Below are 15,522 nucleotides of genomic sequence, written 5' to 3'. Positions count from 1 at the left end.
ATTTGATCATCATGTATTCATTCAATCATCACACATCCATCCATCCATTTTATACCACTTGTCCCTCATTTTCTTCATTCAATCATCATGTCTTCATTTAATCATCATGTCTTCATTCAATAATCATGTTTTCGTTTAATCATCATGTCTTCATTCAAAAATCATGTCTTCATTCCAATTGGTTGCCAAAAAGGAGTCAAAGTAACATTTTGATATTATTTGATAATATCATTAACACGTGTGTGTGTGTGTGTGTGTGTGTGTGTGTGTGTGTGTGTGTGTGTGTGTGTGTGTGTGTGTGTGTGTGTGTGTGTGTGTGTGTGTGTGTGTGTGTGTGTGTGTGTGTGTGTGTGTGTGTGTGTGTGTGTGTGTGTCAGCGCCTTGATAAAAGGCGTGGAGGTTGAGTGTGAGGTCATTTTTGCGGCGACCTTCAGATGAGCAGATGTCGCCATCAGGACACGTGAGTACATCATCACTGTATCCCTCTACTCCACACTTTATACTCTTCTTCTTTTGCACATTTATTTCAACTTTGAAATGATTCCAACTTTCACTTTTGATATCAAGAACAATTCTGTCCTTGATTGCTTCTGATTCTCAACTTATTTTGCACCGAAAACAGCATGAAAATACAAATATGCAGTTTCAGGGTCACGCTGCAGAAAGACCAAGACCAAATGTTAGATAAAAGCACAAAATTTAAGGGAAAATAAATGTATTTGCAGAAATTAGCAGAACTTTTAGGATAGAAAAAAAGCATTTTATTATGAAAACTCTTCTTTTTCAACTTGCGATGCTTAAAAAAAGTATCTTCAGGATGTTGCAGAACCTTAAAAGGATCTTCTATGGGGGGAACACACCAAAATATTTGTTTTAACAATTTCAAACGACAATATAATTATTTGTGGTGTACGGTCTGTGAGCAAAAATAAGTAAAGAGCTCCTGAAACTAAGGAAATATGTGTGAAATAAAATCTTCAATTGGGCAAGTGGCCAATAGTTTGATTTTAAAGTTTGTGCAGGTGATAATTAATGCTCATATAAGTGTAAAAAGAAGTAGCAGTGAAACAGTTAAATGTGTTTTTATGGTAGTAATACTTCATTTGGGGGACGGCGTGGCAAAGGAGCATGTTTGGCAGCGCACACACACAGAGTACTTACAAGCAGACACAGTGTGTAGACAGAAAAGGGAGAATGGATGCATTTTGGTGTAAAAAGTAACGATAAAGGTGAAGTTGTAACACTGAAACACCCTCAGATGCTTTAAGACATGGCTAGCTAGCTAGCGGCTAAAGTCCATCCGCAATCTGCAGTGTTTTAGCTACTTCTAAATCACTAATCCTTGTCTCCATGGCGACAAATAAAGTACGTTCCTTACAAGTATCATTGGAGGACGAGTTAAAGCTAAACATGCTTCACTACACACCGTAGAAGGATACAATAGCTCACCGGCGTCACAATGTAAACAAACGCCATGGGTGGATCTCCACCTGACATCCACTGTAATTATATCAAGTACAAGAGCATATGTAGTCGATACTACTATGATTATATCGATATTTTTTAGCATTACAAAATCTTCTTTCATTTAAAAAAAAAATTATATTTTGTTTATGAACTCAGGAAATACGTCCCTGGACACATGAGGACTTTGAATATGGGTATCAAACAACAGAAGAATAAGTGAATATTACATTTTAACAGAAGTGTAGATAGAACGTGTTGAAACAGAAAATAAGCAGATATTAACAGTAAACCTGCTCAGTGGCCTAGTGGTTAGAGTGTCCGCCCTGAGATCGGTAGGTCGCGAGTTCAAACCCCGGCCAAGGCATACCAAAGACTATAAAAATGGGACTCATTGCCTCCCTGCTTGGCACTCAGCATCGAGGGTTGGAATTGGGGGTTAAATCACCAAAATGATTCCCGAGCGCGGCCACCGCTGCTGCTCACTGCTCCCCTCACCTCCCAGGGGGTGGAACAAGGGGATGGGTCAAATTCAGAGGTTGATTTCACCACACCTAATGTGTGTGAGGCTATCAGTGGTTCTTTAACTTTAACTTTAAACGAACAAGTAGATTAATAATCATTTTTTACAGTTTGTCCCTCATAATGTTGACAAAATAATAGGTAGATAAATGACAATATGTTACTGCATACGACAGCAGACTAATTAGGAGTCTTTGTTTGTTTACTTACTACTAAAAGACAAGTTGTCTAGTATGTCCACTATTTTATTTAAGGACAAAATTACAATAATAAACATATGTTTCATGTACCCTAAGATTTTTTGATAAAATAAAGCCAATAACGCCAATTTTTGTGGTCTCCGTTATTTAGAAAAGTATCGAAAAGTACCAAAACGTATCGAAATACATTTTGGTATCGGGACAACATTTCACATTTGTTCACCATAAGTTGACTTTTTACTTCTTTTGTTGTTGTTTGTTTTTGTTTTTGTCTTATACGTGTACAAATACACGTATAAGACAAAACCCTAACCCTAGGGTTAATAATTTGGGTTGTGCTTACCGACCTCGAAGCTATTTTATTTGGTACATGGTGTAATGATCAGTGTGACCAGTAGATGGCAGTCACACATAAAAGATACGTGTGGACTGCAATATGATGGCAGTCACACATAAGAGATACGTGTGGACTGCGATATGATGGCAGTCACACATAAGAGATACGTGTGGACTGCAATATGATGGCAATCACACATAAGAGATACATTTAGACTGCAATATGATAGCAATCACACATAAGAGATACGTATAGACTGCAATATGATGGCAGTCACACATAAGAGATACGTGTAGACCGCAATATGATGGCAGTCACACATAAGAGATACGTGTAGATTGCAGTATGATGGCAATCACACATTTGAGACACATGTAGACTGCAATATGATGGCAATCACACGTAAGAGATATGTGTAGACTGCAATATGATGGCAATCACACATAAGAGATACGCGTGGACTGCAATATGATGGAAGTCACACATAAGAGATACGTGTAGACTGCAATATGATGGCAATCACACATAAGAGATACATGTTGACTGCAATATGATGGCAGTCACACATAAGAGATACGTGTGGACAGCAATATGATGACAGTCACACATAAGAGATATGTGTAGACTGCAATAAGATGGCAGTCACCCATAAGAGATACGTGTAGACTGCAATATGATGGCAGTCATACATAAGAGATACATGTAGACTGCAACATGATGGCAGTCACACATAAGAGATACGTGTAGACTGCAATATGATGGCAGTCATACATAAGAGATACGTGTGGACTGCAATATGATGGCAGTCACACATAAAAGATACGTGTAGACGGCAATATGATGGAAGTCACACATAAGAGATACGTGTAGACTGCAATATGATGGCAATCACACATAAGAGATACGTGTAGACTGCAATATGATGGCAGTCATACATAAGAGATACGTGTGGACTGCAATATGATGGCAGTCACACATAAAAGATATGTGTAGACTGCAATATGATGGCCGTCACACATAAAAGATACGTGTAGACGGCAATATGATGGAAGTCACACATAAGAGATACGTGTAGACTGCAATATGATGGCAATCACACATAAGAGATACGTGTAGACTGCAATATGATGGCAGTCACATATAAGAGATACGTGTAGACTGCAATATGATGGCAGTCACACATAAGAGATACGTGTAGACTGCAATATGATGGCAGTCACACATAAGAGATACGTGTAGACTGCAATATGATGGCAGTCACACATAAGAGATATGTGTAGACTGCAATATGATGGCAGTCACACATAAGAGATACGTGTAGACTGCAATATGATGGCAGTCACACATAAGAGATACGTGTAGACTGCAATATGATGGAAGTCACACATAAGAGATACGTGTAGACTGCAATATGAAGGCAATCACACATAAGAGATACGTGTAGACTGCAACATGATGCCAGTCATACATAAGAGATACATGTGGACTGCAATATGACTCAAGTAAACAAGACAAAAATGTTATTTGTTCCATTGAAAATATAGAACATTACACACAGCGCTCAAAAATCCATCAAAATGTTTTAGTAGGACTTTGGTAGGCTATTAAGCCGCTTGATGGATTGTACTGTACTTCAACATAGGAGTATTATTATGGTGTGTGTATAAGGTAAGACATATTATCTGGCGTTTTGTTTTGCAATATTATGCAAAACCAACTTTTCTTACCTTCTGGTACCTGCTGATCTGTATTTGGGATCTGCGTAAGTCTTGAAAATGTGCGCGCGTCCGCCTTTGTAGACCCGCTCATTGGCAGTGCGCTTTATAATCTGGTGCGCCCTATGGTCCGGAAAATACGGTACATATTTTATTTAATTGTATTTCATTCTATTTACTTTTGTACCATTTTATTTCATTTCATATTGTTTTTTACAATTTTATTTCATTTTACTTAACGCAGATATTCTGTGAAAAAGGTTTTCGTTGGAACATTTTGGCTTTGCAGCAGAACAATGTATAATATATTCATAATAAGTCGGGTTGTAAAAAATAAGGAGTTAACTCATGCAATTAATCACACAAATTATTACATAAATCATAAATAATACAATTTCTCCATTTGTGACCTGCAACAATTGTTTTAGTAAAAAAAAAAAATAATAATATATATATATATATATACATACATACATGCATACGGGGCGGTATAGCTCGGTTAGTAGAGTGGCTGTGCCAGCAACTTGAGGGTTCCTGGTTCGATCCCCACTTCCGCCATCCTAGTCACTGCCGTTGTGTCCTTGGGCAAGACACTTTACCCACCTGCTCCCAGTGCCACCCACACTGGTTTAAATGTAACTTAGATATTGGGTTTCACTATGTAAAAGCGCTTTGAGTCACTAGAGAAAAGCGCTATATAAATATAATTCACTTCACTATATATATATATATATTTATTTATTTATTTATTTTTATTATTATTTTTAACAAATGGAATAACAGAGACAACAGGTCAAACGTAAGAATAAAAAGTTGCAAAGTTGACTCTGATAACACAAAGCTGCCAGGCAGGCTGTTTTTTCCTTTAAAACTGTCATTGCTCCTAAAAATAATAATCCATTTTGTTATGGATTATTGACCTATTCCGATTACTCAAGTTTTCCACTTTGAAATGTGTTTTGGGGAAGACAATGCATATTGTGTGTGTGTTTGCTTTGTCAAAGAAAACTTTGTTTTTGTTTTTCTTTGACAGTGTTTAATTTTTTTTAAAGCGTCATTGCTTGGAAAATAATGATGAATTTAAATAATGTTATTATGAATTATTGAGGACTCCAATGAGAATTGTATTCATCCCACAAGGGTGCAGGTTATTACACATCAAATATTCCACTTAAAATATTTTTTGGGGAAAATATTGTGTTTTTAACCATAAAAAACATGACTTTCTTCGACAAAATGGCATTTAAATGTTTTAAAATGTTTGACTTTACTTTCTCAGATAGGCCTGAAGTTAATCTAGACTTTTAAGTGTTGAATGATAGAAATAATAATATGTGACTTATTTTTGACATTTTTCTGACTGAGACCCTTCCGGGTCCCCAAGACCAAACTTGAGGTGAGCCCTAGTTTGGACAAAATTTGGACAAAGTTTGGACAAAATTTGGACAAAGTTTAAACACAGTTTGAAAATAGTTTAGACACATTTTAAGACAAAGTTTGGACAAAGTTTGGATAAAGTTTGGATAAAGTGTGGATAAAGTTAGGACAAGTTTGAACAAAGTTTGGACAAGTTAGGACAAAGTTAGGACAAGTTATGACAAAGTTTGGGAAAAATTTTGACAAAGTTTGGACAAAGTTCGGACAAAGTTTCGACAACGTTCGGACAATGTTCAGAAAAGTTTGGACAAAGTTTGGACAGTTTCGACAACGTTCGCATAAGATTTGGACTAAATTTGGGCAAAGTTTGGACTCAGTTAGGACAAAGTTTGGAAAAGTTTGGAAAAGTGTGGACAAAGTTTGGATAAAGTTTGCATAAGATTTGGACAAAATTTGGGCAAAGTTTGGACTCAATTAGGACAAAGTTTGGACAAAGTTTGCAAAGTTTGCATAAGAGCTGCGTATGTGGTTGGACAAAGGTTACTTCCACCCAAGGCCTGAAAATACACCAAGGCAAGAAAGGGTGCCTAAAGAAGGGTCAACAGGGAACTCGCATCGACAGCTACTTTCTGAAAAGCAGGTCGAGTCAGTCGACTGAAGTTCAGCAGCAGGACAAAACCCACAGTCTGCAGGACATCAACACCCCTGTCCCTGAGGAGGCAGAACTAGGCACGGGAGAACAACCTGAACCCAACCCACAACGACCTGCAACGGAAAAGAAGATCCAGGGGCGAAGGTGTAGTGGATTGTCCGAAGCTTAAGCAGGCAACAAAGGTAGTTTAGTACAACAAATTTATTTACCCATTATCAGAAGTGCAGGTTGAATTGAGTTGTCCGTGCAGACAGACCACATTTACTCCGGAGCAAACAAGACACACACAAGCCAAAATCTCTCTCGAGTCCCGGTCTTCTGCCATTTTTTATACGTCTCTTGTGCGTCACTGTTTTTTATCTCGTGCGTCACTGTTTTTATCTCGTGCGTCATGATTGTTTTGTTTTGGTTTGTCTGTTCCAAAACAACCTCGTATCTCTTAGTCATATTTGGAAAATCTAAACATTCTGTAGACAGGTTGGCATAATTCCATATTCACCTTTGTCCCACAACTGGTCCATTCAATGGCACAAAATAGAAGAGAATTGAAAATGAGCAGACATTCTTAATAGACAAGAAATATAGGTCAAAAGGTCAGAAATTCTACGACAAGAGCCATTTGTCAAGTGGCCAAAATCCTGCGACAGGACACTGTGGAAGGAGGTCAACACTGATCTCTGCAACATCATAGAAGGGATCAGAGGCACCGCCATGAAGAAGTTGGAGAGAATGGGGGATGTAATCTATGCCTATGGAGTGGAACGGTTTGGAGTGGTCGAAGGAAAACGATCTGCTCCATCAATCCCCACTAAGTCCAGAAGACAGACAGAAATAGACCGCCTAGTCAAGGAGAGGAGACAGCTGAAGAAGCAATGGAGGAAGGCCACAGAGGAGGAGAAGGAGGGCATAAACCTGCTGCAGGGAGAGATCCAGAGTAGGCTTGCAACACTGAGGAGAGCGGAAAACCTTCTGAGAAAGCGCAGAAGGAAGGAGCAAACAAGAACACGCTTCTACAAAGACCCCTTCAAATTTGTGAAGAGTCTGTTCACAAAGGAGAAGTCTGGAAGTCTCTCAGTGCCAAAGGCCAACCTGGAAGAACATCTGCAAAAATCCAGCACAGACGACCGACACCATGAAGAGGTTACACTCCCACCTGACATGCCACCAGTCAATCCACCAGAGCACGATCTAGACATCAGCCTACCCAGATGGAGTGAAGTAGACAAAACCGTGCGTAGAGCAAGGGCCGCATCAGCTCCAGGTCCCAACGGAGTTCCATACAGGCTCTACAAAAACGCACCAGATGTCCTGCGCTTCCTCTGGAAGCTGATGAGAGTCGTGTGGCAAAAGAAGGAGATACCAACTTCCTGGCGAAGAGCCGGTGGAATCCTTATCCCCAAGGAAAAGGACTCATCAGAAATCGGCCAATTCCGCCAGATCAGCCTTCTAAATGTCGAGGGAAAAATATTCTTCAGCGTGGTTGCTCATAGGCTGGCAGGATACCTGCAAAGAAACAACCTGATTGACACATCAATCCAGAAAGCAGGCATCTCAGGCTACCCCAGTTGCATCTGGCATCAGATCCAGGTTGCCAAGAAGGAGAGAATAGACCTTTATGTGGTTTTCCTGGATCTCACCAATGCCTTTGGCTCAGTCCCTCACAACCTCCTGTGGACAGCCTTCGACTACTTCAGGGTCCCAGCAGCTCTCACAACCCTTGTCAAGGCCTACTTCCAGGACGTCCAGCTATGCGTGACAACTGCCAAGTACACCACAGCATGGCAACACCTGGAAGTGGGAATCATAGCCGGCTGCACCATCTCCCTGCTGGCCTTCACCATGGCCATGGAGGTGATAATCCGGGCATCGCGATGGGTGGTTGGGGACAGCTAATAAGACCTGGCCTGAGGCTGCCGCCTGTCAGAGCCTACATGGATGACCTCACAACAATCGCCACAACCAAGGCTTGCACTGTACGGCTTCTAAGAAAGCTCCAAGAAAACATTGAGCTGGCTCGCATGAAGATCAAGCCAAGCAAGTCCAGAAGCATCTCTATTGACAAGGGGAAACTGTCACTGTCCACGCTTTCACATTGGTGAGGAACCTATTCCAACAGTCTCCGAGAAGCCTGTGAAGTCCCTAGGTGGTTGGTATGATGCCTCCCTCAAAGACAAAGAGCAGGTAGATCAGCTCAGGAAGGAGGTAGCCAGCGGCCTGGAGAACATCGACAGAACCCTGCTTCCTGGCAAGCTGAAGCTCTGGTGCATGCAGTATGGACTACTTCCATGTCTATTGTGGCCACTAACCCTCTATGAAGTCCCGCTCCCTAAGGTGGAAAAGCTGGAGAGACTGGTTAGCTCATATGCAAGGAAGTGGCTTAGCCTTCCCAGGTGCCTCAGCAGTATTGGACTCTACGGCAAAGGAATGTTAGAACTGCCCATTTCCAGTCTCTCAGAGGAGTTCAAGTGCGCCAAAGTCAGACTGGAGATGATGCTACTGGATTCGAGTAATACATTTGTAGCCCAAGCTGCCCCCATCCTGGCTACTGGGAGGAAGTGGACCCCACTGGCTGCAACTGAGCAGGCTAAAGCAGCACTCGGGCACAGAGACACTGTGGGCCGAGTACAGCAGGGGAGGAGTGGTCTTGGCCTTGGGGCCAGTACACCAGCCTGGAGCAAGGCCACTCCATCTCAGAGACGCAAGCTGGTGGTCCAGGAGATACGTCGGGAAGAGGAAGCAAGAAGGTGCGCACAAGCTGTGGCTCAGGCAAAACAAGGGCAGTGGATGACATGGGAAGGAGTAGAGAAGAGGAAGATCTCCTGGAAAGAGCTGTGGGAGATGGAGGCATTCAGGGCGAGCTTTACCATCAGGGCTGCCTACGATGTCCTGCCTTCTCCAAAAAACCTCAGCCAGTGGTATGGTGAAGACCCCACATGCCCTCTGTGTCCGAGTCCAGCAACACTGAAGCACATCCTGGTGGGCTGCAAGACCAGCCTCACCCAAGGCCGTTACACCTGGCGGAACAACCAGGTGCTAAAGGGTTTTGCAGCAGTGCTGGAAAGTCGACGGACAAGTGTCAATGCCCTTCCTCCCTCGTCATCCCGTTGGCAAGCAACAACATTTGTCCGGGAGGGCGAGGGTCAAGCCAACCTCACCCCCACAAGACCAGACACTGGACAGCTAAGCGGGGCACGGGACTGGAAACTGCTGGCAGACCTAGGCCAGAGACTCTGCTTCCCAGTTGAGATTGCGTCCACCAACTTGCGGCCAGATCTTGTTCTGTGGTCAGCTTCGCTCAGGCTCGTGTACATCATAGAGCTCACGGTGCCCTGGGAGAGTGCAATGGAGGAGGCCTGCGAGCGCAAGAAGTTGAGGTACACTGAGCTTGCAGCCGATGCGCAACAACAAGGCTGGAAAGCGAGGGTACGCCCCGTGGAAGTAGGCTGCAGAGGATTCGTGGCCACCTCAACATCCAGGCTCCTCAGGGAAATGGGAGTGCAAGGGAAGGCCCACCGGCAGGCAGTGAAAGACCTCTCAAAAGCCGCTGGAAAGGGGAGTCAGTGGCTGTGGGTCAAGCGAAGGGACTCCACCTGGGCTTTCAAGTGAGTGATGGCATCTAGGGAGTGATCCTGGGACGATGGGACTCACTGCTGAACCCTCTGGAGGTGTCGTGGGCCTATCAGCGAAACACTGAGGAAGGGGGGCGCCCACTTGATAACCCAGAGGATGCCTTCACTCACTTGACCATCCCACAAAGTCGCATAGGTGTCTCAAGTATGCATTAGGGGATTGTAACATCTAGTCCTACACAACAGATCAGATCTGGACAAAATTTGGGCAAAGTTTGGACTCAGTTATGACAAGGTTTGGACAAAGTTTGGAAAATTTGGAAAAATTTGGAAAAGTTTGGACAAAGTTTGGACAAAGTTTGCATAAGATTTGGACAAAATTTGGGCAAAGTTTGGACTCAGTTAGGACAAAGTTTGGAAAAGTGTGGAAAAGTTTGAACAAAGTTTGGACAAAGTTTGGACACAATTTGGACAACGTTTGGACAAAGTTTGGACAAAATTTGGACAAAGTTTGGACAAAATTTGGACAAAGTTTGGACAAAGTTTGGACAAGTTTGGACAAAGTTTGGATGTGTATCAGCCAATTTGTTTTGAGTCCTCATGCAGAAGGTGAGCCAACAGATGTTTCCTTTCAAAATAAACCCTGACTGGACTTTAGATCAAATTGTTGGCAGGTTTTGAGGAAACAAATGATGTCCACTCAGGTAACACCCTTCAAAATGTCCCTGTGTGACATTCCGACAATAAAATGTGTCCAAATACTGGACTCTTTGTTCAAGTGGATTTCAATTATGACAGCGAGTAATCAGCTGTGATTAATCACCATGAATCCAAATTTAAAAGAGTGATTTCAAAGTATCGAACATGCTGTCATGATCCGTTGCCAGGGTCATTTATGTTGAATTTGGTATTTGGTTCTGTTTCAGCACCTTTGTTGGTGTTCTTAGTTGCCATGGGTGCTGATTATTTTCAGTATTTATACTTTGATTGCTCCTAGGTTAAGTTTTGTCAGAGTTTTCCCATTTTGTTGTATTTTCACTTTCTTGTTGATACTAAAGCAGCATCTCACCTGCACGCTTTCTGCATCTTGGGGACACGAAGTAGTAACAAATGTTCCTTTCTTTGTTCTTTGGCCACAGAAGATGCAGATGTTCCACACACACGTGCATGGTCTGGTCCTCATGCTACTGCTGGTCTTTCCAACAGGACTTTGTGAACAGAACCAGAGGTGAGACTGGGTCAGCATTAGGGCTGCGAATCTTTGGGTGTCCCACGATTCAATTCAATATCGATTCTTGGGTCACGATTAGATTATAAATCGATTTTTTTTTCGATTCAACGCGATTTTTGATTCAAAAACGATATTTTTCCGATTCAAAACAATTCTCTTTTCATTCAATACATAGGATTTCAGCAGGATCTACCCCAGTCTGCTGACATGCAAGCAGAGTAGTAGATTTTGTAAAAAGCTTTTATAATTGTAAAGGACAATGTTTTATCAACTGATTGCAATAATGTAAATTTGTTTTAACTATTAAATGAACCAAAAATATGACTCATTTTATCTTTGTGAAAATATTGGACACAGTGTGTTGTCAAGCTTATGAGATGCGATGCAAGTGTAAGCCACTGTGACACTATTGTTCATTTTTATTTTTATTTTTTTAATTTTTTTTATAAATGTCTAATGATAATATCAATGAGGGATTTGTAATCACTGCTATGTTGAAATTGTTACTAATATTGATACTGTTGTTGATAATATTGTTTTGTTGGATAGATTAATTAAAAAAATAAATAAAATAAAAAAATGTAATCGATTTTTGAAAAATGAGAATCGATACTGAATTGTAACACATGAGAATGGCGATTTGAATTTGAATCTATTTTTCCCCACACCCCTAATCAGCATATATATATATATATATATATATATATATATATATATATATATATATATATATATATATATATATATATATATATATATATATATATATATATATATATATATATATATCCATCCATTCTCTACCGCTTGTCCCGTTCGGTGCTGGAGCCTAATATGCAGTATATATACACATTTTTATGTTGAATCTGTCACCGGTCTTCTTGGTGACTTGTTGATAGGCAGGACCTCAAGCCTAAAAAAAGAATGCATTATATTTTCACTTTCATTTTCTATGAAAACTTAAGACACTCTGAAACCATCTCAGTTGTTTCCAGACCCTTCATGGCTGCCGTACTTCTCAGTACTTGTGTACTCTGTGTTGTGTGTACTCCTCAGTACTTGTGTACCCTGTGTTCAGAGTCCCTCAGTACTTGTGTACCCTGTGTTGTGTGTACTCCTTAGTACTTGTGTACTCTGTGTTGTGTGTACTACAGTCGCAGAGCCGTCAGCGAGCACCAGCTGATGCACGACCGTGGTCACAGCATCCAGAGCCTGAAGAGACTGATCTGGCTGTCCAGCGCCATGGAGGGCCTCCACACTGCTCAGGTCCGCTCAGCCGCCTTGGGCCCCAGAAGGTCCCTCAACTTACTCCTGGAGCCTGACCTGCTTGCTGCTCAGGGCCCTCAAGCCGCTCACCTGCAGAACCTTCTGAGAGACTTCTTGGTTAACCCTTACTTGACGCAAGTGTCAGAGCGGGAGACTTGAACACACACACACACACACACACAAAACTTAAACATGCATGTACATAACACACACACACACACACTCATACCCAATTTAAACATGGCTGTAGATAACAACACGCGCACGCACGCACACACACACACACACACACACACACACACACACACACACACACACACACACACACACACACACACACAATTTAAACATGCATGTACAAAATAACACACACACACACCACACACACACACAATTTAAACATGCGTGTACATAACAACACACCCACACACAAACACACGCAATTTAAACATGCATTTACATACCACACACACACACACACACACACTCACACAATTTAATCATGCAAGTACATAACACACACAAACACAATTTAAACATACACGTACATAAGAACACACACACAATTTAAACATGCATGTACATAACACACCCACACACAATTTAAACATGCATGTACATAACACACACACACACAATTTAAACATGCATGTACATAACAACACACACAATTTAAACATGCATGTACATAACACACACACACACAATTTAAACATACACGTACATAACACTCACACACAATTTAAACATGCATGTTCATAACACACAATTTAAACATGCATGTACATAACACACACACACAGACACACTTTAAACAAGCATGTACATAACAACACACAAACAATTTAAACATGCATGTACATAACACACACACACACACACTTTAAACATGCATGTACATAACACACACAAACCACTTAAACATACATGTACATAACACACACACACAATTTAAATATGCATGTACATAACAACACACACAAACACAATTTAAACATGCATGTACATAACAACACACACACACAATTTAAACATGCATGTACATAACAACACACACACACACACACACAATTTCAACATGCATGTGCATAACAAACACACACAACTTATACATGCATGTACATAACACACACACACACACACACAATTGAATCATGCATGTACATAACAACACACACTCACACAATGTAAACATGCATGTACATAACAACACACACACACAATTTAAACATGCACGTACATAACAACACACACACAATTTAAACATGCATGTACATAATAACACACACACACAATTTAAACATGCATGTACGTAACAACACACACACACAATTTAAACATGCATGTACATAACACACACACAATTTAAACATGCACGTGCATAACACACACACACACAACTTAAACATGCATGTACATAACACTCAAACAATATAAACATGCATGTACATCACACACACACACACAAACACACACACACACACACACACTTTAAACATGTATGTACATAACAACACACACACAACTTAAACATGCATGTACATAACACACACTCAAACCACTTAAACATACATGTACATAACACACACACACACAATTTAAACATGCATGTACATAACAACACACACACACACACCATATAAACATGCATGTACATAACAACACACACACACGCACACAATTTAAACATGCAATTACATAACAACACACACACAATTTAAACATGCATGTACATAACACACACACACACAACTTAAACATGCATGTGCATAACACACACACACACACACACACAACTTAAACGTGCATGTACATAACACACACACACACACACAATTTAAAGATGCACATACATAATAACACACACACACACAATTTAAAGATGCATGTACATAACAACAAACACACACACATTAGTAGAACTCGCCTACATAGTCTTCTCCAGTTCTTTTGTGTTGTTTGTGTCAATCTGCGAATATTATCTCCTCAGTATTTGCTGTCACATAACTTATAACAACTGTTCATGAGGGTCAAGCTCTGGTTTGGATCAAGGGTGTCCAACTCAGTCGCACCTGGGACCAAAACTCAAAGCACCGTTAAGATACACAGCATAAACATTTATAAACATTTAAGAGTTCTATTTTCCGACAGTTTAGAAGTCCATAAATGTGTCTTGGCTGGTGATTGGATGAGGGAAAAGGGGGCGTGTGTGTGTGTGTGTGCATGTTGTAGATGTTGTTTCTTCTAATAAAGTGATTGTTGATCCAGCGCCTCCTCGTCATCCTTGCAACATCCAGCTAAGGCTGCGATATTTGATCTTCCCCACACCAAAACCTCACATTACAGGAGATTGGTAACTTCAGTCACCACTTTCATGAACCAAGGTAATTTCCCAGAGTTTTTGGACTGTGATTTCATCAACATTTAGGCCCTCCTGTCCCAATCCAAATTTTGGGGTCCAGTCTTCCTCTCAGGGAATAAAACACACAGTCAATCCCAAATTCTTTTGGATGACATGTATGTTAAGTAAAGAGGACCACCGAGACAGAATAGTACTTGGCCGAGTTTTACTAAAGCTTTAGGACACCAGCCCTTACAACGCGACAATAGCATCAGCTAGAGGAGGTCTAAATCCAAACAAAAAGAGTCAGTTTATGAAAAGCGAAAACAGCCCCTCTCGCCCAGAAAGAAATACAGCTGCTACTTCAGAACAGATAAGGAACTGGTCAAAACAGCTCTGTGAGCCGACAAACAGGAGCCCTTAAGACAAAACAAAGAGTTTACTAGCGGACATAAGATAAAAGCAAGGAGGTCACGAGGGAAAATACTAGCTGCTTTAAACATGACTATGGATTAAAAAAGAACACTTAAAAATATCTAATTCTCACAGGCCTCAGATCAGATCTCTTTCAAGTACCAATCCCATACTTTGACACTAGTTTATGAACTGACAATGTTTTAAAGCAAGTATTTATAAAGTGTCTCTTATTATATTTACAATGTGCTAGTATTGTTGCGAATCAGACGACCCAGTAAACATGTGGTATTGAACGCAACACCAGGCTTCACAAAGCTACTTCAGTGACTACCGTGCAGTAATACTGACGCCCATCATCAATACCTGCTTTGTACGGGTAGTCATTGAACGCATCAGAACAATGCTCACTGCACTTTCAGTTTGCATATCTT

General features: G+C 40.9%; 1 protein-coding gene across 1 annotated transcript; it reads left to right on the top strand.

The window, feature by feature from the left end:
- Positions 1 to 430: 430 nt before the first annotated feature.
- pth4 (parathyroid hormone 4) lies at positions 431 to 13,968 on the top strand. The gene is made up of 3 exons (XM_062056138.1): positions 431 to 460; positions 10,976 to 11,064; positions 12,222 to 13,968. Exons 1-3 carry the CDS (start codon positions 443 to 445, stop codon positions 12,490 to 12,492), a joined length of 378 nt encoding a protein of 125 aa, XP_061912122.1. The 5' UTR covers positions 431 to 442; the 3' UTR covers positions 12,493 to 13,968.
- Positions 13,969 to 15,522: the final 1,554 nt, after the last annotated feature.

This window comes from Entelurus aequoreus, linkage group LG01 (assembly GCF_033978785.1).
Source record: "Entelurus aequoreus isolate RoL-2023_Sb linkage group LG01, RoL_Eaeq_v1.1, whole genome shotgun sequence".
Classification (NCBI taxonomy): domain Eukaryota; kingdom Metazoa; phylum Chordata; class Actinopteri; order Syngnathiformes; family Syngnathidae; genus Entelurus; species Entelurus aequoreus.
Note: the sequence above shows the minus strand (reverse complement) of the source record. Positions and strands in the feature narration are given on the sequence as shown.

What these genes read in the sequence shown, in the direction of transcription:
- pth4 (XM_062056138.1), top strand. An exon ending in CTTTGTGAACAGAACCAGAG is followed by an intron (nt 11,065 to 12,221) that starts GTGAGACTGGGT and finishes TGTGTACTACAG; the next exon opens with TCGCAGAGCCGTCAGCGAGC.